General features: G+C 39.6%; 1 protein-coding gene and 1 long non-coding RNA gene across 2 annotated transcripts in view; one reads left to right on the plus strand and one right to left on the minus strand.

Annotated features, from left to right (window-relative positions):
* LOC137475423 (uncharacterized) overlaps window positions 1–3,363 on the minus strand; it is a 34,928-nt gene extending 31,565 nt beyond the window's left edge. Inside the window, exon 1 of the long non-coding RNA XR_010999885.1 lies at window positions 2,642–3,363. This is a non-coding gene — a long non-coding RNA (uncharacterized lncRNA). The remainder of the gene's footprint in view (window positions 1–2,641) is intronic.
* On the plus strand, window positions 1,523–27,938 carry GTF2A1 (general transcription factor IIA subunit 1). The gene is made up of 9 exons (XM_068192695.1): window positions 1,523–1,802; window positions 8,859–8,960; window positions 10,587–10,791; window positions 13,116–13,180; window positions 15,274–15,349; window positions 17,141–17,274; window positions 18,150–18,470; window positions 20,309–20,398; window positions 23,434–27,938. The coding sequence occupies exons 1-9, from the start codon at window positions 1,773–1,775 to the stop codon at window positions 23,539–23,541; spliced, it is 1,131 nt and encodes a 376-aa protein (XP_068048796.1). The 5' UTR covers window positions 1,523–1,772; the 3' UTR covers window positions 23,542–27,938.

The raw sequence follows: 27,938 nt of genomic DNA on the forward strand, positions 1-27,938 counted from the left end.
TTGTCTCGAGTTCCTTTCTTCTTTCTTCTTCTTCCTTCTTCTTCATGGGTTTAGGTGGTATCTTGTAATTGGGTAGAAAAATACACACTGCGGGTCTTTAGGGGTCAGGTATTGGGTTAGAAGGGAAAATAATCTAGGTGTCACTCCTTAACTGAGTAGGTTAGTTTTTGATTAGACTTAAAAAGACCTTGCAGCATGAGTTTGTTAGCCATTTTGTGCTGTTTTCACGCATGCAAGGTCTGGGTGCAGACAGTGTGCTGAAGTCTTGATAAGATAACAATAAAACAAGAACCTGAAGATGGAAAAAGTCCTGTGAGTCTGCTTTTCCTGACAAAGAACTGCTTCAAGAGGGTTTCCCCCTGCCAGGGGAGCCCTCAGGGAGTTGCCCGACATGGGGCTTGCAAACTCACAGGCCGCCTTTAATCAACTGCTTGTGAGGGAAAGCACCAGTGCTCACAATGCCGACCAGGGCTCAGGACCCCTTCCTGATGGGCCCAGAAGAGCCATTTCTGCCTTGTAGTGATTACTTGCAGTTTTTAATTGCCTTGGAGCAATCTCCTGGGGACTGAGGTGAGGCATGTTGATTTCTGCAGAGCCTGGCACCAGTTGTGACCCGCAGCTTGGACAGCAGGGCCCGAGCCACCTCCTCTGTGAGGGCTGCCAGCCCTTCTCCCAGCACTCTGCCCTGACGTGGCCACCATAGCCCGGCCCTGGTCAACAGCAGCTGAACGTGAGTCAGGTGTGCCCTGGTGGCCAAGAAGGTTGATGGCATCTTGGCCTGTATCAGCAATAGTGCGGCCAGCTGGACCAGGGCGTTTATTTTCTCCCTCTACTTGGCACTGGTAAGGCTGCACCTTGAATTCTGTGTTCAGTTCCGAGCCTCTCACTTCAGGGACGACATTGAGGGGTTGGACCATGTCCAGAGAAAGGGAATGAAGCTGGCGAAGGGTCTGGAACACAAGTCTGATGAGGAGCAGCTGAGGGAGCTGCGGTTGTTGAGCCTGGAGAAAAGGAGGCTCGGGGGGATGTTTTTGCTCTCTACAACCACCTGAAGGAAGGCTGTAGCCAAGAGGAGATTCGCTTCTCCTGCCAGGCAACCAGTGACAGGGCAGGACAGGGCAGGTTGAGGGTGGCCATCAGGGTGAATTGCTTCATATAAAAGGTCTTTAGACATTGGAACGGGCTGCCCAGAGAGGCGGTGGAATCATCACCCCTGGAGGTGTTTAAGGCCGTGACACTTAGTGCCCTAGTCTAGCTGACACGGTGCCGTTCGGTCATTGGCTGGACCCCACGGGCTCACAGGTCTTCTCCAAACTAAACGATCCCGTTTTTCCGTCCCACGCGCGATCACGGAACGCCCAGCCACCTGCCGCGCGCGGGCCGGGCGCGGACACTTCCGCCTCGGTAGGGCCCGGCCGCGCCGCCACTTCCGCCTCGGTAGATGTCATGGCGGCGGGGGCGGGGCGCCCCACGTGACGCCTCCGCTCCCGGCGCGGTCTCGCGGCAGCTCTCGCGGTGCCTCGCGCCCCCCCCGCCCGCGTCCCCCGCTCGCCGGCCGCTCGCGCAGCGCTCGACTCGCGCTATATAAAGGGGCGAGGCGGCAGCGCGGCGGCTGCAGCCCCGGGGCCGCGAGCGAGCCCGGCACAGGCCGCGGGGCCGCCCGTGAGCCGGGGCGGAACGCGCGGGCGCTGGGGGGACGCAGCCGGGCAGGTTTATTGTTTTAGGGGCGACTCCCCCCCCCGCGGTTGGGGGCGTCCCGGGGGGCTCGGGACATGGCGAGCTCGACTAACACAAACCCCGTGGTAAGGACCGGGTCGGGGGGCGAGGGGGGCCCCGGGGGCAGCGCGGGCGGAGGTGGCCGGCGGGGCCCGCCGCCCCCTCCCCCGCACTCCCTTCCCTCCCGCCGCCCGCCTCGGGCGGTCCCGGCCCCCCGGCGGGCAGGGGCGGCGGGGGGCGCGGGGCAGCCTCGCCCCCGCGGCGGCAGCCAACTTGTGGCGCCCGGCGGCGGGGAGAGAGGCGGCGGGAGCGGAGCGGTGGGGGCGCGGGGCGGCGGCCCGGGGGCGGCCCCGCGGGGAGGCCGGGGGTCCGGCGGGCAAGGGAAGGAAGGGCCGTCGGGCGGGGGGCGCCGCCGCCGCCGCCGGCGGGAGGCGCCCGGGGAAGGGGCGAGAGCTGGAGGAGCGCGGGCGCTAACGCCCGCCCCGAGACGAGGGGATGGGGCGCCCGAGCCAGGTTTCGGTTTTGCGGTGTCGGGGAAGCCCGCCTGGCCTCCGCTGGAGCCATTTTATGTTGCTTTGTAAGAAGGAGACGATGGTTGAAAAGCACTTAGCCCACTCCGGCCGGATCGGCTAAGCCGAGTGAAAGCCCTCAACTCTGGCGAGCGAGGCAGTATTTATTTTAAAAAGAGAGAACGAAGAAAAAAAAAAAAAAAAAAAGAAAAGAAAAAACCCCAAACCTCTCCCCCGTTCCCTTCTCGTGCTTTCTGCACCTTGGCGGGTGGCTCGCTGCTGCACTTGTACTCACAGAGGTTTGCAACAAGCAGTCACACAGACCTGCGCTGCCACCGAGCCCCCCCGGCCGCCGCTCCGCTCCCCGGCGCGCCCCCGGCCGCGACCCCCGCCCCGAAGCGCTGGAGGAGACAAACCCGGCGTCCCGGCGGCGGGTTCGGCCCCCTTGTTTGTGGCTCTCAGATCCATCATGGCTTCCCCCTGCCTTTCTGCCTCCCTGCTCCTTGTGTTCCTCCTCCCTGTGGCTGCCCTGTTTATATAGCGCTATTGCCGCTCTCTAATATAGACTCTGCTAGGATGGGAAGGTGCTTTCCAGCCCCACGTCACCGCCTCTCCATTTAAACACCACATCAGCCTTTAAATAGGGAGCGAGCCGCGGAGCGCGGGCTGGGAGGTGCATGCGTCCGCGGCGGAGGCTGCGAGACGGGCGGCTTGTCCCTCGGATCCCGGCCGGCCTTGCCCGTCGGTTTCTCTTCCCTCCGCGCCGCCCGTCCCCGTCGCCACCGGGCTGCGGAGCGGTGGTGCTTTGCGGGTGCGAGGGTGTCTCCTAGCCCGTGTAAATGGGCTTTCTTTTTCTTCTACGCATTGCACAAAGACAGTTTTCATCTGCTCCTGCATTTGAATCTGTTCTACCCTTTTTTTTTTTTTAATTTATTTTGCTTGGTTGGTTTTGGGTTTTGCTGTGGGGTTTTTTTTTTTTTTTGTTTTGTTTATTTAGGGTTTTGGGTTTTTTGTCCTTGGCGTACAGCTCGCACACGTTCCTGTGCTCCTTTAAAATCTTCAAAGTAGCTGTTCTGCTTCGTGGGGAAAGGAGTGTTTAAACGGTTCTTACCCAGTGTATCAAGGAGAGTTGTGGTATTTATTTTATGGCGCTTTGCCAAGGTCTGACTACAGCTGTCTCCCCAAAAGTGAAGTTAATATTCAAGTTTTATGCGTGGGTCATGGGCTGCAGATGCTGCTCAATGATTTATGTGTGTTTCTGGTGCCTAAAGTGTACAAATATTTTATTGCATTCCAGGCAGAGCAGTGGTTTTGGAATTTTCGCTAGTTTCATTACAGTATTTGGTATACTACAAAATATACAAAAGAAAATGCAAAATGTCTTCATTTTCTTTTCCTAATCTGAAACGTTAGAGACCTGCTTGTGAGTTAGGTTTATGCAATTGCAAGGAAACTTTTTTGATTTGATATCAGCTTTTGTATCAGAAAATTTTACGAAAGTAGTCAGCTGTTACACAGAGGGCACTTACTCAGCAGGATGCATATTGAATGTGTGTGATTTGAATCTTCTTCAGTTTATGAACTTCTGTTTATGAACAGTCCTTCTGTTTATGAACTTAATGATTTGTATTTTTATTGTAAGAAAAGGTTTTATTTCTGTGTAGTAAACTAGAGGTTTTTCCTCTCTTTCTTGACTGAGGTAGTATTGAATAGCAAAAAATTACGTATGTTGAATAATCTTCAGAGGACTTGCAAATATTTTTGACTCAGCAATTTACTAAGACTTGCTTTTTTTCACTGCATTTCTGTACAGGAAGTTCTTTTGAAAGGTGTCAGTGTTTGGAATAGTAAAAGCTAAGTTTAAAATGAGCCTGCTTCAGCTACGTACGCTGTAGGTTAATTTTCAATTAAGTAGTAAAATCGTACAATTTTGTTGTTGGGTCTCATTTAGTAGCAAGAAATACGTTACTTACCCAAGGGTTGCCAAAGATGAGTAGGAACATTTTGAAATGCTGCCAACCATGTGACTTTAGGAAGCTGGACTAGGAGCCTAATGTGTCAATGGCATCACCTCAGCATCTGATCAAATCTGAATCGCTGAATTGCAAATCTGAAATCTCTTCTCTGTAATAAAGGACAAATATTAGGTATTAACAGTTATATATAGTATAAGATTTTATGCGTGATAAAGGTAATACATTTCTAAAAGTCCACAACAACATAAAAAAAGCTCAAATCTTAGTGCTTGCAATGTAGATTATATATGTTACTTTTTTATGCACATCTTTGATGTAATTGTGACTAGAAGTTACCTTTACAGTGTGCTCTGCTGGCTGCCTGTGGCCAGCTTACAGTGGTAATTGCATGGCTGGGAGAAAGATTAGCAATGTTTCAGAGAGAGCTGCAGAGGCAACCAGGGACAAACCGTTGTCAAATGTACAAAGCATGCTGTAGTCCGTCTCTCCATAACCATCTTGGTTATTGGAAACCCAAATTGCTGAAATCCCAGGTGTTGTGATAATAATTACAGAGGATTGCAGGTTTTGTACCCTCGAAGCGGAAGGAATGTAGGAAGTGTAAGCCCCCAAAGGCATGTGGCATTTCTTAAAATAGCTTGCTGGTTGCTCCTGGATTTGGAATGTGTGTGTAGCAGTGTCACCATACTCAAGAGTTTTCTTTTCAAGATGCACAGAGAAAGTAAAATATAATCATTCCCTTGTGTTGCTGGAAGGGGAAATAGTAGATTCCAGATCTCTTCTATGTGTTTGTGGTTGTATCTAATAAATTAGGAATTTTAATTGTTGTCTTTAATCTGTAGTAAGTGCTTGGAATAGTGTTTATTGAAGAGTGATTTGAGTATTTTGCTCTTAAAAGTGCTTGACATTTACAGCAATGTACTCTTTATGAGGGAGGCACTTTAATATAAACCAGATGAAAGCACAATTATTTTAATAGCAATCTTTAAAGTTTTCATTTGTTCGCGTTGCTTTCTCTGACTGAATGCAGAAACTTAGTGGAAAGCACACCTACTATGCCATCTTTAGACTATTCAGTAATTGCATTACCGTGTTCATTTTTTGAGTAAGCAGTGTATGCAAATAGTTTTGTCATTCATCTTCAGGCTCTTAGATGACTTATGTAAACAGCTTCAGCATCATATAAATAATGCTTAAAGCTAACACTTAGTGTATGTTGAAAACAGTACAGTGTGCTCTCTTTTAAAATCTAGGACTTAGGACTGCTTTGTAATTTTACTGGATATGCCTCTTTTGAGGTAGGAAAAGAGCATTTTGTGTTACTCTTCAGAATTCCACTGTGAGTGTCTCTTGAAGGCATTACTACCCTCAATGTGGGAGATGTTCCATCTAGGCTGGATGTTCAGTAAGAGTATACTGATGAGAGAATTTCAACTGGACAGGCTATTTCTGAGTATTATGTAAATGTGTATAGGTAAAATCAGACAGACATTGTTTCATTATAAGCTTGCAAATGTTTTGTTTTCTCTTTTCTTCCTCCTAGTCACAGAGCCATGAGTGTGTCATGTATATTACTCTGTGATTAGAACCAGTCTGAAAATTCTGACCTGTTTTGAGATCCAGTGCACTGTGAGGCTTATGCAGAGGGACACATGTATGTACACATTGCTGATGGGCTAGTTAACCCACACAGCACTCCGCTCACTCCAGCCCTGCAGGACTGTCCTGTTTGGGGCACTTACCTGCTTGTTTGGGCTGTTGGAAGTAATGCGGATGGATCCTGTGTCAGCAATGGCAGAGTGAACATCTGTGCTCTTAATCTGCCTTTCTGAAGTCTTGCTAAGCTAATGCTGGACACCAGAAACCAGTGACTGCTTGAATTTGGTTTTTCTCTTACCTATGTAGAGGAAAAAAGGAAATTCCCAAGCAGGCTGTTGTGCTGTGGAGTCAGTTTGTTGTATCTGAATGTTGTAGGGCTTTATAGGCTCAGAAGGCTTTGTGAATAAACCTTACAAAAATACCTGACTGTGGAGATAGGAGGAAGTAACTACTGGTGGAAATTATTAGGGCCTGTTTGTGTGAAATCTGTTTTATTAGAGAAGTAGACCTAATAGGTAATTTAGGGATAGGATGATTAAAGGAGAAAATGCACCCTCCATCCTGCAGGAATTTTGATTGCAATTTTAGGCATACAGGTAGTTCTCTTGACTTAAATAAAGGAACTTACATGCTTGAGGTTAAGCGTATTTATTTGCAGAATGTGGTTTTGGCATTAAGGAACAGATGCTTTTGATGTAATAAGGAACAATATATGGAATAAGTTAAGTAGTATTTCCGTGCTGGTTGAATTGTATAAGCTTCATGCAATTTGTTTAATTATAGACATAATAGGACTTAAAGTAGAATGTCCTTTCGCATGTTATGAATTAAGTGGAACAATAGTCCTGTTAATGGTGCTTGGTATTTCTGAGTTACTACACAGATTTAAAATACTAGCACTCAACACAAGTCTGGCTTTGAAAGTCTGTTTCAATGTTTATAAGCTCAGTTAATGCAGTATTTCAAACCTGGATAAGAGAGCATGCACTATGGTATGTTTTAGGGTTTTTTTGAGAATTTAAGTTGTGGACATAGGTGCTGTAAATGTGGTTGTCAAGGATGGCAAACTTACTTGAAGCCAGACATTTTTAGTGGGTTTGCTTTTTGGTATATTTTTAAAAGACCGGTAATAAAAGGATGAATGATAACATTTTAGCTACTTGATTTGCAGCAGCATGTTTTAAAGCTAAAATGTGATTAATAACATAGAGTGATGTGTTGGGTCTTGTTGGGCTTTTTTTTTTTTTTTGTTTATTTTTGTACTTCTTTTTTGGGTGAAGGGGCTGGGGCAGGGGCTGTAAAAAAATAACTTGATCATACCCCAGTGCAGAGCTTTTTTAAACAGTAAGGGCATAATGTACTAAGCAGCCATCAGGTTCCAGATATGTTCTTTTATTCCCTTGTAATCTTTATGGATTTTCTTAAGCTTTATTTTCCATTCCCCCCCCCCCCCCCCATAGCTAAAAGTAAAGATATTCCTCTTCTTTTTTGTGCTTATTGACCATGCATGTTTTCCCTGGATTAGTAAATTATGAGCTACTACCCTACCTCCATGGTACCCTAAATTAGGCATAACAATTCCATAAAATGTGAAATACAATTTTTAGCATATCTACAACAAATTCAGTACTTCTGGAATGTATTAAGAAAATGTCTGTGCATAAAATAAATGCTTCAATGCATTAAGTAAATTTGTGTAGTTCTCACACCTGTGGACTATCTGCTTGTGTTTGGTGCAGATTTCCTGTGTGTGAGTTGGAGGCACAGCCTTCCTGGAGTGCCTAACCCGCTGCACCGGTACAGGATGATTGTTTTCCGTATATACAACATACCTGATGTGTGTGGCATCAGTCAGGATTTATTGCTTAAGGGAGTTAGGCAGTGGGGCTGATGAGGAATTACAGTTCAGGGAAAGTTGTGGCTGCTTTCTGATGGTTTAACATTGGTGTACTCACAGCACAAGTAGCAGCCTTGGGCGGTGAAGTATATGTGGTTCGCAGGCTGCAAGATTATCAACCCTAATTTACAGCTTGTACTGCTGCCTTGCAATTAGATAGCAGAGATATTTAAGCCTAGCCAAAATCCCATTGATGTTCATACGTACAAAAACAGGTCCGAGCTATACTATTTAAAAGCTACAGCATGTGCATAGTACAGTTCTTGTGTAGTCTGTGGATTAAATGTTGTGCTTTAATTGATAATGTTAAGTGTGTACATTCTCTGTTTCAAAGTGTACCTTCATTTTAAAATTCCCAAAATGGTTGAGCTTGGAAGGGACCTCTCGAGGTCTTCTTGCAACCCTCTTGCACAAGCAGGGCCAACTAGAGCCCAGGATGATGTCCAGATGGCTTTTGAATGTCTGCAGGAATGGAGGCTCCAGAACCTCTTTTGGCAGCCTAAAGTGAACTGATAGTTTACGTGTGAAAGCAGTGTAATAATAACATATTTTTAGTATTTCCCCATGAAAAATTTGAAATGTAAAAGCATAAGTAGTGATTGAAAACAGAAGTCTGTCTAACCTAGTATCCTGTCTTAAGGAGTTTCTGAAAAATATGTAAGGAAGAACAGGACATCCAGGTGAATCCTTCCAGTTTTTTGAGCCTTCAGTGTTTTTCAGCTCAAGATCATTCTGAGCCATACTTGGTGCAAGTACTAACAAGTTTCTTTTCCTGTCTTTAATATACTTTCAGACTTTGAATGTTCTTTCATGCATTTTGTACACATCTCAGCATTTTTGTGTTTAGGATCTATGTTTTCAAGCAGAAAACAAATTAACTGCATGGAAAACAATCTCCTTGCCTCTGTTTTAAATTATACTCTTCATTGCTTGATAACTCTTGTGCTGTAATTATGTCACAGAATATTGTGAGCAGTGCCTTTTCCATTTCACTTTGTTTGAACTGTTCTTCCTGATTTATACCTTCCTGGATATTTCAGTCACTTGGAAACATGTGGTGTATTCTGAAATGCAATTTTTTGTGGGGGGAAATCTTATTTTATATTAAAGTGACAGATTTTTTTCAAAGCAGTGCTGACTAGTTACTGGTTTTTTTTTAAGCCTAAATTGTACAGGTCTGTAATTGAAGATGTCATTAATGATGTCAGAGAAGTTTTTCTGGATGAAGGAGTGGATGAACAAGTTCTCATGGAACTCAAAACAGTAAGTTGAACTTAAAAGTTCTTTTTAATAGACCAATGCAGCAATTAGTTTCCAAATCTGGCTACTGTTGTTCACAATAGAAGTACTAATTTTTAGTTAATTAAACACTGTAATCTGCATATCTGTGACCCCATATCTTTTGAATTGCACTGTTAGATAGGTAGATCTGCTCACCCTGCTATTTTCCCTAATCTGACAGCAGTCATCTGAATGCAGTGTTACTTTGATCCCCAAAACACTGCATCTTTAAAAAAGGCAAAAATATGTTTATTTTAGAGACACATAGTTCTTAGTGTTTCTCTGCAGGAAAAATAAAAGGCCTGCACTGCTTGATGTTTTTGTCTTTCTGAAGAAGAGTTGCATTGTCAGATTTTTGCATGTATGGTTTGTAGTTTCAAAAGTATTGTCATTTGGGGGTTGGTGCATAAGTCACACCATATGTATCACTCTTGCCTGAAGATCTGATTCAGAATTGTTTTACATGGAGTAGGTTTGAATCAAAGGTCCAAAATCAAGGCACGATGTTAACCTGAGCTCTAGTGGGTCTCCTATAGCTTTCTTCAAATTCTTCAGGAGTAAAAAAAGCCTTTCAATGGGGAAGGGAAATAGCAGGGGAAAAAAAGGCAAAACAAAACAGCAAAAAGAAATGAAACTGGGAAAGTAGATGACTTTTTATCTTATCTTCTTCAGTGAGCATGGTGTCCCACATTCACAATATTTTTGAAGTATTAAAAAATGGATGGAGTGGGAAACAAATTTAGAATTTGACTAGACAGAAACAGGCGAAGTCTTTTCCCATGAGACCATGACCTGTCTTGGTAGAAACACAGTGAGAGCTATAAAAAAAGTGCTATGGTATTTGTGTCACAGATGTATTCTGCAAATGATGTCAGAAAAAATTAATGAGGAGAAAGACAAGAAGGGAAATGAAGTATTGAAGAGGAGGGGAGCCCTAAGCAGATTTTGAATTCACGAGTCCTGGGTGCCTGTAGTCTTTTAGACTCTGATGCGTATTACGGAATACTCATGTTGCTCTTTTTACAAGAGCTGCTTTTTTCATCTGTGTCTGTCCTTTGGAGACATGTCACCTGACATACAGAACCATGGGGCTGGAGAAGCTGAATTTGGTATTGTGATAGAAACTGTATAAATGATTGCAGAGAGGCATTATCTTAGGTATACTGGTAGCTTCTCTTGTAGGAGGCAGTAGTCTTTAAGCAGCTTTTATTGAGGAGTTCCAAGAAGAAATGGCTGGAGGAAAACTGTAATAAAGAATTATTTTTGTGATAAAAGAGGTAAGAAAGAAGGAATATAAGGAAATGGAAAACTTGAAGTCTTACTTAAAGTTACCAGTTTATCTCAGTTCATGCTTCTCTTAGGGTTGTTGTGAATCTTCCACACTTGGAAGAAAGAAAGGATGTTAAAGTTTAATCTTGGGTTGACAAGGGGTATTTAATTCCTTTTCTTAACTCTGTGGACTTATCTTTTGTATCTGCCTGAAGGCATTTTGGGCTTTTTGCACAAAATAAGGTGTGAAACTCAGTTTTGGAGTACTGTCATTATATTTTTGCAAATCCTGTGAGTAAAAGTTATACACAGATATTTTTATTTCTTTTTCCAAACTAGCTGTGGGAGAACAAGCTGATGCAGTCTAAGGCTGTAGATGGCTTCCATTCAGAAGAGCAGCAGCTTTTATTGCAGGTGCAGCAACAGCAACAGCAGCAGCAGCAACAGCAGCATCATCACCACCATCATCACACACCTCAGCCACAGCAGACTGTGCAGCAGCAGTCTCAGCCACAACAGGTCCTTATTCCAGCATCTCAGCAAGGTCAGACTTAATCTCTAAATGCTCTGGCAAAACACTCTGAAGTTAGTCCAGCTTCTTAGCATATTCTAAATCGAGGGCTGGATGCTTGTCTGGTGGTGAACTTTCTGCCTTTCTAGTCAGCCTCTATTCAATGGGTCAAGAAAGCTGGGGGGAAAGTGTTTTGGTATTTGTTTTAAGTCATATTCTTTAGAAGATTTTGAAAAAGCTGGATTCTTCTCTTGGTCTCCTGTAATATAACATGCTTTCAGAATGCACAACTTTGAAAATTCCATTAGCAGCTAAGTTCAAGCCAATATACATAAGCAGCTGACAGTTTAGTCATGAGGTGGTAATGTCATTGGGAGCGAATTATTAAAAAAAAAAACATTATTGGTTAGCATAACTCAATGCTAGGACATGAAAAATACTTGTATAATAGTCTGAGTATATGTAGATTTTTTTAGCTTTAAAAGATTGCACATTGTGTAGATGTGGATGTACAAGGTATGTTTTAGCCAGGCGTAACAGTACTGTTTTTTGTAATAACTGTCTTGTGTGTTTGTTAATTATTTAATGAAAAATTTTTTCAGCAATTATAATTTCATTTGAAAACTGAGATAAATACTACTGGATTTTACTGCATATAAGCTAAGTAAACATATCTGCCATCTATGAAAAGCTTGATTGAGTTTTCAGTGAATTAAATTTGTGACATAAAATATTCATCTGTGGTAGTCGCAGACTTCAGTCATCTTGTCTGATTTCATGGATCAGAAAACCTATGTTGCCATAAGCACGAAAGATAGATATGAGTTGATATTCCTCACTGCCTCCCCCCAAAACCATCCAAAACCCAACCACTGTGTATTCAACTCAGTACAGAAGTAATGTGATCAGTTTTTCCACAATATCATTTTGGTTGGCATTTCTGTGGTTGGTTTGGGGCACTTTTTTTGATGGGGAGGGAGAGATGGCTGTTGGTTGCTGGTTTTCTTCTTATAGTACTTTTTATTTTAGCTAGACATAAATGAGTTTTGTGTGTTGGGATAAAAATAATTTTGAGATGAAAGCCTGTCAATAAACACGGTGGCTACAAAGGCTGGGTGTCTCCGTGGGGGCGGCTGCTCACCGCGCCCTCTGGCAGCCCCTTGGCGGAGCAGCCGCCACTCCCCTGGCCCGCGTTCCCTGCACTGGAGCGTGGAGCTTGTTCCCTGTGCTCCTGGGGTAGGCAAGATCCTGCCCGTGGTAACACGCTTAAAGCTGGTTCGTTGTTGCCCGGTGTTGCGGCTTACAACTAAATGATGGCACAGAGACTGAAGGTAATTAGGATATCAAAGCACTTCCATCACAGAGATGCAGTTTTATGTATTACGTGACTTCCCTGTTCCATGGTGGAGATGGTATAGTAGTTCTTCCCAGGGATGGATCAGGATGATCGACATGGTGATTCCTGCTGTCCTTTCTGTGGTCTTGGCACAGGTTCATGAAATTTCCTTAATCTTTTGCCCTCCTTCATTTCCCTGAAAGTTGGAAATGCCCTCAGATCTCTGTACAGGTTTTGAGGCTTCCTACCCCAGAATCTTTTCCAGAAACTCTTATTCCTAGTATTCTCAAGTGTCATTTGTTTGAAGGATTGGATGGAGAATAGTTTGTCAATGATAACTTAATTCAAATTTCTCTGTCACTTTGAAGTTTACTGTCACTGAAATAGCAGTGGCAGACAGCTTGTTCCATAGACTTGGCCACGTGCATTTCCAGATGATCAACAGGTTGCTGTACATTTTAGCTATCTCCTTCCTTTAAGCACACCAAAACTGCATTGTGTGGGAGAGGTGGTTTATCACATTTCATCTGCTTCTGGTGCATTAGACAGTGAAGATCATGAGTTTAAAGCTATGCTGACTATGCATAGCTCAGGCTTGCTGCAGCATTCTGTTACTCTTCATCTTGGAATAATTCTTGCTTAAGTCTGTTTTAAGGGTTAACTGTTTTTGTTTTTGAAGAACTCTGATACTGGGCATCATAAATTTTATCAACATCTCACTGATACCTTTAATTTCAGAAATACATTTTCAATCTTGCTTTACCTAGATACAGAATAGGTAACTGAAGCCCTTGAAATAAGATCTGTAAAGAAAGGCAAAGTAGTCATACCCCCCCTTCAGAGCTGCTGTTGAATATTGTCTTGATAGTAAAACTTACTAAGACCAGAGACTGCTTACTGTTTGTTTTTGTGATGAAGCTCAGCTGACGTTTGGGTGATAATCTTTCTAAGTTACTCCGGCTTGCATGTTATTTGGGCAGATTGTATATTTTTCATTAAATGCTGTTTTTTTCGTTTCTAGCACCTCAGCAGCAGGTTATTGTGCCAGATTCCAAGCTGATACCACATATGAATGCATCAGGCATGGTAAGAGAAGAAGTTTATACAGGCTTACACTGTCATTATGTAAATTGTTTTGATTAAATAGTAAATACAAATTTCTTAGTCATCAGGTGCTTAAAAGTAATTTAGGACACGCTGGTAAAACTATGTGCCACCTTTCTGGGTTTTGCTGCTGCACTTACAGTCTAGGAACAGTGATCTATAACTTCAGTTCTTCTGACAAATCTGGGACTTATTTTGATCCTCTGCTTTAAATATATTTAACCAAATTTTTCCAAAATCAGAAATTGGAATACTGCTGGTATGGATCTCTGTGATGATAGGCTCATATACCAATACACCACCATTAACTGATGCAAGCATAATATATTTGCTAGATGCAGGTAAAAGTATTAAATATGCTGAAACTTAAGTTTATGTTAAATGAGAGCTGATTCAGCATTTCACATAGATCTTTGCTGGTCACATTAATTTGATTCACTAAATATGTAACAACATATAGAACTGAGTCTGGTCGTGCACAGTTTTCTTGCACTCTGTTTCTCTAGAGGCTAATATTGCTTATCTTATCTTGCTTTAAAGGCCCTGGCTTAATTTAAAGAAAAATAAGTTGTTTTCAAAACTTTGAGGACAACCCCTAATGTAAGTTTAATATATGTAGTATGACCAGAATTCATTACATTCTTACCACTTCTATGGTAAAAGCCCATGAAGCAAAGTTTTGAAGCTGGAACAGCCTTCTCTTTACTTTTTCATTACCTGCTGATCTTGTTAAAGAAAATAACTTTGTTACTTAAATAGCATGATTTAGCCACAAGCCAAGAGCACTTAAACATTCACCTTTTTCTTATCTTTGACAACCATTTTAAATGGGATATGTAACTTTACAAATCCAACAGTTAAATATGTTTTTGTCCTGTCTCAGTTATCTCAGGGTATAGAAAAAAAGAGTATGCCAAGCTTTTTAAACTCCACTACTGTCAAAATGTTGATGCTTTGTATACCGCAGAGAACTACTGTTCAGCAAAGTGTTACAATTAGTTTGGAAATATTGTTTATTAGAAACATGAGTTGATATGAAAGAGTGGATCTGACAGACTTTGAGTATTTTGGAAGGCAGAGATTAATGAGAGTTCATTCACCTGTATTTGTCTGGGATGTGAGGATGCATACAAACATATTTTAGTTGTGTGGTGATCTCTAATCTTAGGAAATGTAGCTATTATATTGACTAGACAGTATGGGGAGATCCTGTTTCTTCTAAACAGGAAATATGCACTCTACCAAGTAATGAAATTTAAATCCTTTCAGTAACAAAGAATAATTGGCCATGGTTCCCTAATAGTAGGGGAAGGGAGGCTTTTCCTTGGCAGCTGAAGTTGGACCCTTGAAATGGAGAGGTCTCTAGAGAAGTCCATCATCCTCTGCAAGTTAAGGACTTAATACAGATTTTTGTATTTGGAGCTCCCTTAATTGTGTTGGAATTATGTTTCCCTGCGGGTTCAAATCATTACTCATTGATAGTTCCACTTTATCTTTGAGCCAGCAGTCTTGTGAGAAAAAATCAGTCATTCTGTGAACAGTCAGTACACAGTATGTGTAGGTTCACTCAGAGGAGATGTGTGATGTGGGACTTGACATACAAATCACTTACAGAACAAAGAAGAGTGCAAACCTGATTACTATACCTTGTGAAAACAAGACAGGCGAATGTAATCGTTGCTTCAATCAGTACCTTATGTTCCTTCAGATTTGTAGGCCCATAGCCTTAGCTGCTTTGAAAAAGTGTAACTGAAGTTGCCACATGAGCAATGCAGTGTTGTGCTGTTTTAATAGATCAGCAGAGAAGGCAGAGGTTTATAAACCAAGAAACCACATGGAGCTGCGTTAGGGTGCGATATTTAGTGATTTTGCTTCAGTCTTCTTACTATTAGAGAAGGAAAATAATTTTTATATGTAGTATAATGTACAGTTGAAATATCTGCATTTTAATAGCTGCAGGAACTTGTGTGCAAACACTGTAGATAGCAATAAAAAGGTATGTTCAGGCAGCGTCTTGTGAGAAGAAATACTGTCAATATTATGTTTGTGGTTAAAACACTTTTCCTGTATTTCAGAGTGCTGCAGCCACTGCAGCTACATTGGCTCTCCCTGCTGGTGTTACTCCAGTTCAGCAGATACTTACAAATTCAGGTAACTCTCTTAACAATGAGGACAAGCTATAGTTTTAAGGGGATTAAGAGGGAAGCATTCTGGCCTTACTTGTTATTTACTGCTAAAAAGCAGGATTTGGGAATCCACTCTAACAAAGTAGTGCAGTCTCTTTACTTGGTTCCTGTACTTTTTGTGGACTGACTTTCTTAGGAATCTTGTGGTTCTGTCCTAATGGTGGTGTAGGTTAGAATCGAAATTTTTCCCCACTTAGAGAAGTTCTAAGGTGCACAGGGATTGGTGTTGCTGTCTTTCCCCTTTGTGTATTTCTGACCTTTGTGATGCATGATCCAAGCTCAGGTACTGAGCTACTATGAAAGTAGAATCACTACTTCTGTGACTTCAGAAGAGTAATGTCCTAAGGTTTTTTGTACCTGCTAAGCATGCAAAGTGGAATTTCTAACTTTGCTAGCAATGCTAGCTTTATTTCATATTTATAGTTTCTAAATACTGTTATGCCAAGCATTTAGAGTATAATGAAATGTTACTTTGATGAGCAGCATAGCTGATATTTCATGTACTTTCATATTATGTTGATTTTATAAATCTGATTATAGATCTGTACTGCACAGGAAGTAAAGAAATGCCTAGGAAATCTCATTTTCTAGATCTAGTTGCTGCTTTTGCTGGAGCTGTGCTCAGGATCACCTGGGGCTTAACCCTCCTGCTTTAAACACTATAATGTTTAACGGTATATAACTGAAGTAAAATTTAAATGTGCAGCTCTTCTAAAAATCAAAATCTTGCCAGTTTTAAGGGAGCACATCTGTGTTTGTTATGGCACAGAATAATCTGCAGCATACATTTGTTACTTTTGTAGTAATACTTCAGTTTTGAACATTTATAGTAATTTCTTAGACTAGGGCTGGGGAAGTCCCTTCTTTCAGGTACATTTATCTGTTTCAGTAAATAAGGCTTTGCATTTTGCTGTGAAGAGAGAACAGGAAATCCATCTGAGGGAAATGTATAAAGTTCAGGATTATCTAATTTAATTTCTTCTCTCCTCTTATTCCACCTTTCTGATAAGAAATGTGAAAAACTAATGTTGGAGTGTATGTTAGGTCTTACTTTTCAGAATTTCAGACTATTTGTGTGTGTTTGTCTTGTATGTATTTTGTTAAGTGATGAAGGGTATGAAATGCTAAAGCTAAAGGATAACAGAAGGAAATCAAGTACAGGCATTGTGGGAACAGAAAGGAGATGTGGACAATAAGTGTAAGGATAGATTTTTTTTTCCAAAAAACACCTACAAATAATACTGTAAAGAAAGTTATGGACAGAGGAGTTTCTTGCAATGTGGCAATCGGAAGGGAAAAATTCTGAGGAGAGGTCATAATTTCACAGGACCCTGGAGATATCATAGTGTTAGCAGTGGATAGAATTTTTATATTCTGAATATCTGTACTTCCATTTTGGTTTACAGTAGTTTGTCTTTCCAGCTATAAAATCTATCTTTTAAAACAGGAGGTATACTCATAAATGGAGGCTATTATCTAAAATACTGTGCTGTGTTAAAGGATTAGTCTGTGGCCTGCAAAAGTAAATTTATTTTTGGATACCTCATGATTCTGTTTAGATAGTAAACAACTGCATTCTTTGTTTCTGGCACAGCTGCAATTGCACACTGTCTTTTCACTGATGAAAGTGAAAAATTTTAATATTTCCTCTCTTTTAATTGCCATTGGTATTCTGCCAGGAAACAAGCTTCTAAACTAAGATAATTTAAAAAGTGAACTTGTACATTTGATTAATTTGATACTTATTTTACTACAGGCCAGATCCTCCAAGTAGTTAGAACTGCAAATGGAGCTCAGTATATTATTCAACCACAGCAGCCAGTGGTTCTACAGCAGCAGGTTATACCCCAAATGCAGCCTGGTGGAGTACAAGCACCTGTTATTCAGCAGGTAAAGGAGATTTTTTGAATGGATACACTTGGAAGAAAAAACCATAATAGTAATTACTAAGGGGGCTTGCATTTTTGTGAACTAGAACACAAACTCAGAAACAGTATAATTAAAAGAGGAAGTTGTGTCAAGTGTGGCGGGGGTTTGTTGTTTGTTTTTGTTTCTTCTTGTGGTTTGTTTTTATTTTATGAACAATCTTGAAATGTTTTCAGTGTCACTTTTATTCTTGCCAGCTATTGTCTGGCTGCAGTTTAAAATTTCTTTTGTGCATCTCCTGATTTTATGTGCATGATCCTAGTCTATGTACTTTTAAATTATTGAAATTATTCTGAGTCACATAACATGCAGAAAAAAATACCTAATACTGACACTCGTTGGTTATTTTAGCAGTGACTACAATGTTTTAGAAAGATTGTTGTTCATCTATAAGGTCAGCTGTGTGTCCAGACTATGTTAGCATTGAATTCAGCAGTCACATTGTCATCGTGTCACAGTTCTACAGTTTAAGAATGACTAACAATTTGTGAACAGTTTAATTTTTTTAATAAAGAAGATTTTTAAAATAATCTTTTACTTGAATTAAAACATTCCAATGCTTTCTTTGGAACTCAGCGTGGTTGTAGTGCTCATGTTTTAGAATGGATAGACATTTAAATTTTTTCTTAAATTTAGCAGTACAAAATGCAGAAATTTAACAACAAGTAGTGCAAGAAGGTATGTGATTAAAGTTTATGTACCTGATATAGGTGGAGTGTTTGTAACTCTTCTGTAATTAGTTCAAGTCAGATTGATATGCTTTAACTGTTTCCTTTGAGTCTGTGATGTGGTAGTCTCTCACATTAGTAGCCACAGTACTTACAATGATATTCCATCAGGTTTTGACTCCTCTCCCTGGAGGGCTTTCCCAGCAGACAGGAGTGATTATTCAGCCTCAGCAGATCCTGTTTACAGGAAATAAAACTCAAGTTATACCTACAACAGTGGCTGCCCCTACACCAGCTCAAGCACAGATTCCTGCAGCTGGTCAGCAGCAGCCACAGCAACAACAGGCACAACCACAAGCACCACTTGTTCTCCAAGTTGATGGAACAGGGGACACATCGTCTGAAGAAGAGGATGATGAGGAAGAAGAGTACGATGATGATGAAGAGGAAGAGAAAGAAAAAGATGGGGGTGAAGATGGCCAAGTTGAAGAGGTAAACTTAATGTTATGGTTGTGTTTCAATTTTTTGGTTGGTATTTTAAAGAAAACTGTCTATATCAAATAATACAATTACTCCAGTGATTTTGAGAATATGACTTCTACCCTCATACTTCAGATTGTTCATTTCCAATATTGAAGTCGTGGAAATGGTGCAGTGCAGCTGGGGAGAGTGTGGGGGACACAGCAAAAATTAGCTGTGACCAATACCATTTAAACATTTCAATAGGAATATTTTTGAAGTTATGGAGAGGTTAGTCATGAAGTCGTATAACCTTCATGAGCAAACAGAAATAGTCAACTCTGCTTGGGTGGAACCAAGTGTGTACAAAAGCAAGATGCTATGATATACAAAAAGGAGAGCAGCATTTGGTTCAGTGATGGGACCAAGAGATGTGGTCTACCTGTATCTCATTGGCTATTCCATTGCTTTTTGTTACACAGGAGCAAGCTTGAGAACTCAAATTGGATTAAAAAGCATCCTCTAGAAACACATCTTACCTTGATTTAATAAAATAAGGAGACAGGAACAGACATACTATTCTTAATAGTATGTGTTTAATTTTGTCTTTGAGTTGGCTTGGTTTTTGACTTCAGCCAGTGGTTCTTACTGAGTTTTTGTGTGCTGCACCAAAAAGCCTTACAAGAATAAGAAATTGTATAAAATGGGTAGAGAGTGGGGAAATACTTCTAAGTTAAAAGTACTGATACTTAGACAGGAAGTACTCCCTAAATCTGTCCCTAAGATGCATTTTGAACTTCCAGATAGCTTCCAAACTTCTCTACAGCCTTTCCAATTATTTTAGTTTCTATTTAAAATGCCAGTATGAACAGTAATTCACAGTGTGTATCACCCATGCAAAATACGCAGGTAAAACTTGTGAATAATCAGATTTACTGTAGTACAGTGGTGTGTTAACACTATTTTTCTGTTACAAATTACAGGTTGGGTTCACATTACTTTTCCATTATATGGAAAAGCATTGATGTCAGTTTGAATGTTTTAATAGTTGCCTTATTAAGTACAAGTCATCATTCTTAAATATTAAGTGCCTTGACCCTAATGCTAACATTCTGGAGGGAATTTTTATATGCCAAGATTTCATTATCAACATGTCACAAATCTTCCTTTTTTGCTTCCTTTGCTCCTCAGCCGATACTTGGAGTGAATCACTTCCTTAAAAACTTAGAGCTCAGTTAAACATAGCATTGCTTTGAATGGAATTACAACCTCTAGTACACCTTCTTCTCTCATTAGCATCTCCTCCATTTAGCTTATATATTTGGAAGTATATTAGTTGTCCTGTGTTCATTAGTGATTGTTTTAGCTGTTGAAGTGTTTATTATTCACATAAGAGTGTTTATGTTGAGGTTTGTTTTCAGTTTTGGTACATCAAATGTGAATAAGACTTGGAGTTTTATATTTATGGTCCAATCACTCCTTATGTGCCCTTAAAAATACAACTCCATGGCTTATTCACATTTGATGTCACCTTTCCACTGCTTAGATGCTTTATAAAAATGAAAACGTGCATACTTTTGCATGAACATTTACAGTGAAGGAGCAAGAATGGAATAGTTGTGATGACAGAAGGCTGCAGTGCTTAGAATCTGGCCTGGACATTGAAGTTCCAGACTAAAATTTATAAGGACATCTTCTCAGGATGGGAGGGTGAGAAGCATCAGAACTCTGTTGGAAAGCCTAATATTGCCCACCTTAACTGCATTATGGGTCCTGTAGTTCATAGACAACACTGTAGCCTCATGTTAATAACTGAATTAACAGCTCTAATCTTGCCAACCGTCACAGCTTTTTGCGTGTGTTTCTTTCAGGAGCCTCTGAACAGTGAAGATGATGTGAGTGATGAGGAAGGACAAGAACTCTTTGATACAGAAAATGTTGTTGTGTGCCAGTATGATAAGGTAAATCTCTACAGAAAACAATCCAAGAGTTTTACTTTCTCTGTTCATACTATCAAATACAGTTTTTAAGTAGTATCTTTGTAACTGCTAAGTACAGCTAGATCTAGACAGACTATAATGTGGATGGAAATGTAAGAATTACCTATTGTTTTTAAAACAGGTTTGTGTACCATGTTTGTACTAAACTTGGTAATAGATAAGGCTTAGAAAAAATTGGCTGCATTTTATTTTTCATAGTGTCTTTTTGTGCCCTTTAATAAAAGTACAATCTTCTGGGACCAGGAGAGGTGAACTATTGTCAATTTTGTACATTTATAGTGGCTATAAACAGGAAAAGTAGTTCTCAGGATTTAGACTTGTGGAAACTTCCTTGATCACTAAAAGTATCTTTTCTGGATGATAGGATAGTTATCAGAGGAGAATGCTCTTTCTTTGCTATGTGTTGTGCTACATCAAATGGCAGTGTGAAATGCTTGTGCTTGTTTTGCTTTAAATTCTGCTGAACTGTCTTGAAAGAATTTAGTCATTGCAGTGGATCATATTTTCCCTGGAATAGGCAAGGATTCATCTGTGCTGGAAACTTTTTAAATGTTTAATGTCTAGACGATACCAGAATCTTTTGGCTGAGGTAGTACAGAGATTATTTGATGTGGATTTCTTTTTCTTTTTTCTTCTCCTGTACTTGATTAATTGGGCTACAACGAATAGGGATCCTTTTTAAAGGGGGAGGGGTGGGGGGGAAGCTGTAAGCTTGTTGAATAAAAGCTCCTATGTTGCAAAGAATGGCTGGGTCAGCAAGTCTTCAGTTATGCCCAGACTCTGTGTAGACTTGCCATCAGATTCAACACAGAATTTAAGACCTACATCCTAGCCATCTGTCTCCTCTAGACTGTAATCCAAAACTGTTCTGAGGCAATTTGTAAGGAATAGTGAGGGACCTCAGAGCAGCAGGTAGAAAAGCTTATTGGGAGCTGCTGAAACTGAGCAACAGGAACTACTCTGAAATCCTTACCCACTTAGAAGTTAGGAATGGGAGCTTGGTAGGAGCAGTGTCCATCATTGACTTCCAGTGCCACATACTCTGAAAGAACTTCATCTCTTTTCAAGAAATCATTATTCAGTTTGCCTCTAAAATACATGGGATCATCTTAGATCTGAGCAGTTCCCTCCTGCCCAGTGTCCTGCATCAGCTGGTGGTGGATGCTTCTGGAACTACGAGACAAGAGCAGACAGGTAGCAATGCTCATGTAGGGATTTTTACCATCCTTCTGTGAACTGTCTCTTGAGGAAGAGAAAGTGCTGCTTTCTCAAAATGGTCACCAGAGGATTTTTTCCTTTATTTACTAGAAATCAGTTTGATTATTTTTGAATCCTTAAAAATTTTGCCTTATGACAAGAAGTTTTATAAATGTATTTTGCGATGTGTGGCGTATCACCTTTTTTTTAAACCCATTAGTTTCATATATTTCCTAGTTCTAAAGAGCCTTTTCTTTTTTGCTTTCTTGGTGCTGTTTATGATACTGCAGACGATCATAACCCTCCTCAGTCATGTCTTTGAAACCAGCTGCACTTTGTTAATTGTACCTGATTCAAATATTTGATTGCTCTTACTTTCATTCTGCAGATCTGTTTGATTTTTCTGTATCTTGTAAGGGTAGATAAGGTTTAGGGAGGAGCACAGGTAACACTTCAATTTATTTGCTGGTCTAGCAATGTTCTGCATTAATTTGAGTGTATTTTTGGCCCCACTGGACACAGGGCTGATATTCTTATGAGAAAGTGTTGGAACATTGGAATCTAATTCCTGACTTGGAATTGCTAGTTCAAACCCACCACTTTTATTGTCTGTGTAAATAGAAATTTATTTTTTCCCATTGTTACTATCTTTGTATGCCTTGAATGCCACCATTGTTTTCTTACACAATGACTTAGGGCAGTAACATCGTTCTGCAGCTCTTCAGTAACTAGTTTTTTTGTATCATCAGTACATTTTGTCATTTTTCAGATCCTTAGTAAGCTCTTGAACTGTGTGGACTCCAATCAGCACAAACTTTCACTGGAATGAACTAATTTTGCTGTAGAAACTGTGTTCTTACCTATGTTTTCTCATCTTTATTCAGTTATTCATCTGAGGATCTTCCTTCTAACCTCATGGCAGCTAAAATGCTTCTGATGAAGGATTTTTGTGGAATGCTATTCAGTAGGGCAAGTAGTGTATATAAGCCAGGCCTTTCCTAGTTCATTTACTTGCTGACTAACTTTTGCCACAGACTGTCTCTTTTCCAGTTTAAAGTGAGAACAGATCAAGCAGTACTAGAAATAATGGGTTGAGTGGTACGGTCATAGCTGTTTGGTGCCATGTTACTATTTCTGCAGCTCTAATGGTAGATGGTGAGACTTCCTATGCTTGATAAAAATTGAAAAATTACAGCAGGGTTTCCTGGTTTTATGACTTACGTAAAATTTTAACTACTTCTAGACCGTCTTTGGTCTATAATTACATCTTTGTTCCATCTGCAAAAGTTTATCATGAACTTTCCTCTTAAACAGCATTTCACCTTTCTGAAAAGTCTTTGCTTTCTTTGAGTATCTGGTCATCTGGTGATCTTTTGGTCTTTCAGATGCAGTTTTTGATAGAAGGCAGGTATTTGTCTGCTCTGTGCTTCCAGTATGTGGTGGGGGGGGTTGTTGGTTTGGGTTTTTTTAATTTTTCCAAAGTTTACTCCTGTACCTTTAGGCTGAATTTTGTTCAATTTTCTTTGGTTTAAATTAAACATATTGGCTGGACATCAGGAGGAATGTCTTCACATAAAGGGCTGTTTTAACATTGGAATGGGTATCCCATGGAGGTGGTGGAGTTGTTGCCCCTGGAGGAGTTTAAGGAAAGATTGGATGTGACACTCAGTAATTTTTAATAATTTAGTAATGTATGTATAATAGTTATTTTTATTTTTCTTGGCCTTATAAGTTACTTATGCATTGTTACCTATTTCTGATGCAGAGTAATAGGTTAATGTTTTTTGCCCTGTTTTTAGATTCACAGAAGTAAAAACAAATGGAAATTTCATCTCAAAGATGGCATCATGAATCTTAATGGAAGAGATTATGTATTTTCCAAAGCCATTGGGGACGCAGAATGGTGAAGTTTTAAAAGACAAAACAAAAGAACTCCCTGTAAAAGGAAAAAAACAAAACTAAAGCAGGAAATGTTGAGACTTGGATATATACTCCAATCAAAATGTGTATCTGCACATCAGAAATAAACAAAAGTATTGGAACAAAGGTAAACTGTGGCAACAAAGACACTACTTCAGATGAGCAAGCCATGGACTGTAGCAGCTAGAGCATTGTCTGGGAGCTGGTTTTGTGTGTTAGGAATACCTTAATTATCAATTCTACATACAGGTACCTACAGCTGGTATTTAGCATGTAAGGCTTTGTCCCCCCTGCCCTTGATTTAAGATTTTAAAATACTTCTTCCACTGATTGAAGGAACTATTCCCTTTGATAGATTATTAATCTGAAAATGCTTATTGTGTGTACAAATCTTGGCTTTGAACACTTCTTTTTGGTAGTGAGGATGGTCAGAATCTTAATTAAACTGCGTGCAAGCTTTGTACAGAAGGGTAAGAATTAAGGTGTTAAATTTTAAAGAACTTGTATAAGGAAAATATTTTTAATTCTGATATGCTCATTAATTATTATATCTATTTGTTGTTTTCAATGCCATTCCCCATAAACAGGTTGTTGTTCCTAGCAGTTATAAAATGATTTATGTTTCAAAATTATTTTAATTTCATGTGATAGGTTTCATCTAGGGCTGCATTTTTCAAATTTGAAGCACCTCATCCCCAATGAAAGTCAGATTGCTTAACTTGTTAATTATATTCTTGCTGTTTTGTGGTGGTTCAGAATCACTGAATTTAAACAAATAAGTTTCCCTTGATTTTTTAACAAAACCCCTTTTTTTAAAGACTTTGAAGACCTTTTGAATCCAATATCTAGATAATGCCATAATAGATGCATTCCTTTACTTGCTTACTATATTTGTAGTCCAGACACCCACAAATAATTCAACAGACCACAGGACAAACTAAATTTTTAATACAGAAAATCACATAAAAATTCTAACATCCTGGCTGCAACTTTTAATCAAAGATCTGCTTTACTAAAAAGTACAGCCAGAAATTGCCTGCATCAGTTAATCTCTCTAAAGTTTCCAGATGGCGTATAATTTCATGAAGAGAGCTGCACAGCTTTTGAGAACACAAATTTTATTACAGTATCTTTAGACTGTCTTGGTAACAGCAGATCAAGCAGTCAGATGCACTAAACCTTGTGTAGTCACTTTTTCACTTGCCTTTTTCATTGTTTGTTTGGGGTTTGGTTTTGTGTTCAATTTGTGAAAAGCAACAAAGTTATTCCCCCCTCCTTCCCTTTCTCACCTCAGAAGCTGAAGAACTTTTCTTCCTGCATAGGGTCATGCTTACAAACCCTGCTTTTGGAAATGCAGTTACTTCTGAATGAGGAGAGGGAATGGGCATTATACTTCAGAAACTGTTGAGGAAGGTATGTTCATGTGGCTCACCATTTCAAAAAAATTTTGCATTTTGTTGGGTGCTTGAAAAGATGATGAAAAAAGGACACAACAAAGACAATTTTTACTGAATTAGGTAAGACCATGAGAAGCATACATGATTTTTGACTTTATTTTTTGCTTGAGAATGAGACATCATAAACATTATTTAACAAAGTCACCAGTGTATTTCAGCAGTATGTAACAACTGCTTTAATTTTCATTCTCTGACTCATTTGCCTCCAAGTGCATTTGTAGTCTCAACAGTATGTAGAAAAATCCCAACAAATGGTAGAGAAGGTTTTATTGCTGTGATTTTGTACACCTGTGCTCTCATTGATAATGGCTAAAACTGCCTGTAGGCTATGTCTAGAGCCATGTGGCTGTTAGAAAGCCGTCTACATTCATAAGCTTTATGAAAAGTTAATTGATGATTCTTCTAATTGATTCTTCAGTAGTGGAATCATCATTTAGACTGCATTTTTACCTGGGGGCTTTCAAGGTATCTCAAACTGATTGGCGTTTGCTTTCTTCTGAACAACGCAGATATTTTATTTTTTTACCACTTTGGCACTTCTGTGTACAACTGCAAGGAAATCAATAGTATACCAACTAATTACTTCCCTCACTTTTTCCATGTCTGTTACCAATAAGTCTTAAGTAGTGAACTTCAGAAAAATTCCCATAATGCTGCACAACCAAACCAATAAAAGGAAAAAACATCCCTTTAGCTATAGCTATTCCTTTTTATACTGTTGGAACCCGGTTTACTTATACAACACTTTGTTTTCATACAACTTAGTGATATTTCTCACCCACATACGTATACTAGGAGCTGCATAGCCTCTCTATTTTAAGGGGTAGCTGAACTTTAAAGGTAATTAAGTTTAGTCTGTTCTGAAGGATGTTAGAAGCTTTCTGAACTTGCAGAGCCTCTTGCAAGCTAATTGTATGGTGTGCTTTTCAGATAGGTTTTGTCTTCAAATACAAATGTCTGTGAAGTTTTGGGAAAGCCAGTCAAACCATGCACATACCAAACTGTGCTCTTATTGCTACATCAAGTGTTCCTTTTTTAAGTCAAAAAGCATATTTTATTTTCATTTTATTGTAGCAGCTTGCTGTAAGAATGTAGTTTGCTTAATTTTATTATTATACTTGAATTTTTAATCATGGTTTTAACTATATAACTGAACAGACCATTTCATTAGGTTCAAAAGAAACCATTCCTTTCAGAGGGCAAGGGATTCCCATGTTCATAAGTGGTTTTTTCCCCCCTTAGAAATAGTGCTTTTTTCCCCAATTTAAATAGTTCAGTATTATGGAAACAATTAATGGTTTCAAGAGGGCTTATGTTAAAATTTGCACAGATAATGGAGCACCTTTTTTATGATGGAAAGAAAATGGGGAAGATAACTTCAGAATTATAACCACGATGGCTGATGGAATCTTGTAGAGCAACTGGGCAAAATTGAGTCTTGTGCCTTTTCAGTTTGCAGAATACCAGTTTTGCCAGTATGACAATGATTACTGAGAGAGTAAATTTCCTGCAGTGCTTCAATCAGAAAAGCGACTTTTTTGCGCTGATTCTGTTAGGTTTTAGTGTGTGCAATCATTTAAAACCATCTAAGTGGAAAACAAAATTAAATTTTTTCTTTTAAGGAGATAATAGAGAATTTAGTCACTTAAGGAACTTTATTGGACTATTTAAATAAAGTATGTTTTTATTCCCCCTCAGTTGCTGGTTAGTAACAGTATTTCTTTGAGATTTCATACTCCTTGTTCCTGCATTGTACTCACAACTTATATTTAAACATCACTCAGTTTCCTGAACGCTATTTAAAGTGATAGTTGTGGTCCGAGTTTATTTCCAGGATTGATATGTGATTCTGAAGCACATTTTCTAGAAGAGAGCAAAAAACATGTTGTGTCATGTAACTGATTTTTTAAAAATAAATATTTTCTTATCTTTTTGCTGCACAATTAGGAGTGTTAAAAGTAAACTTCATTGAGTCTGTGAAAATAATTTCACCTCTTGACAGTTAGTAGTAATTAAGTTACCACATAACACTACCAGAGCAAAATTTCTTCATTTCAGTGAAGGAGTTAAGAGACCTTGTTAACTAAAGTTCATATTGATTTAATTTCTTCAATTTGTAAAAGCTCCTTTAAAAACAATAAAGCTCCCCCCAGCATTTCCCCCAAAGTAAAAGCTTCCTTATAGAATGCAATAAGATGTCCAGGAAATGAACCGTGGTTTTAGGGCAACGCACACTGGATTGATACTGGGCTGCCTTACACAGCACCGTGGGATTTACTGTGTGCCATCCCACACCACCCATGCACCCCCATCTGATAATAGAGATCTTCTCAGACTTCGAGATTAGTGACTATACAAGATGAAGAAACTTGCATATTGTTCTGTATTGGTGTCTGGCATTTAACGTCTCGTTTTCCCATTGCTGTGATTGGTTGGGAAATGTGTAAAAACCAGTACATTGGTTTCCATGTTGTCTACTTTTTTCAGGCAGTTCATGCAGTGTGTTTTTTAATTATTATTTGGTGGATTAGATGTTGTGGAAAAAAAGGAGCTTTTTGAAACAGGAAAAACTACCTTGGGTTAGCTATATGTACAGTCATCCAATGAGACATGTTCCAGAGTGCATAGGGTACCAATAGATTATGGAGTGGGGGACTATCCTTTTTTGCTGTTCTGAGCTACTATTGTCAACTGCTGTTGTACATATACTGTTATGTGTAAGGGGGTAAATATATTTATTATGTTTGTAAAATTCATTCTGTACAATTGCAGATCAAGGTTGCTCCTCTGTGATATACAGGATATTATGTTTCAAAGGCCATGCTTGGAATACGATTAGAGAACTTAGTATTTTGATGTACTAAGACCTATTTTAAGTTTAATATTTTGCCTTTGCAAAAACTTTAATTAAAGATGTTATTTAAAAA

Source organism: Anomalospiza imberbis, chromosome 6 (genome assembly GCF_031753505.1).
Source record: "Anomalospiza imberbis isolate Cuckoo-Finch-1a 21T00152 chromosome 6, ASM3175350v1, whole genome shotgun sequence".
Classification (NCBI taxonomy): domain Eukaryota; kingdom Metazoa; phylum Chordata; class Aves; order Passeriformes; family Viduidae; genus Anomalospiza; species Anomalospiza imberbis.

What these genes read in the sequence shown, in the direction of transcription:
- GTF2A1 (XM_068192695.1), top strand. Translation starts at nt 1,773, where the DNA reads ATGGCGAGCTCGACTAACACAAACCCCGTG. An exon ending in TTCTCATGGAACTCAAAACA is followed by an intron (nt 8,961 to 10,586) that starts GTAAGTTGAACT and finishes TTTCCAAACTAG; the next exon opens with CTGTGGGAGAACAAGCTGAT. An exon ending in TATTCCAGCATCTCAGCAAG is followed by an intron (nt 10,792 to 13,115) that starts GTCAGACTTAAT and finishes TTTCGTTTCTAG; the next exon opens with CACCTCAGCAGCAGGTTATT.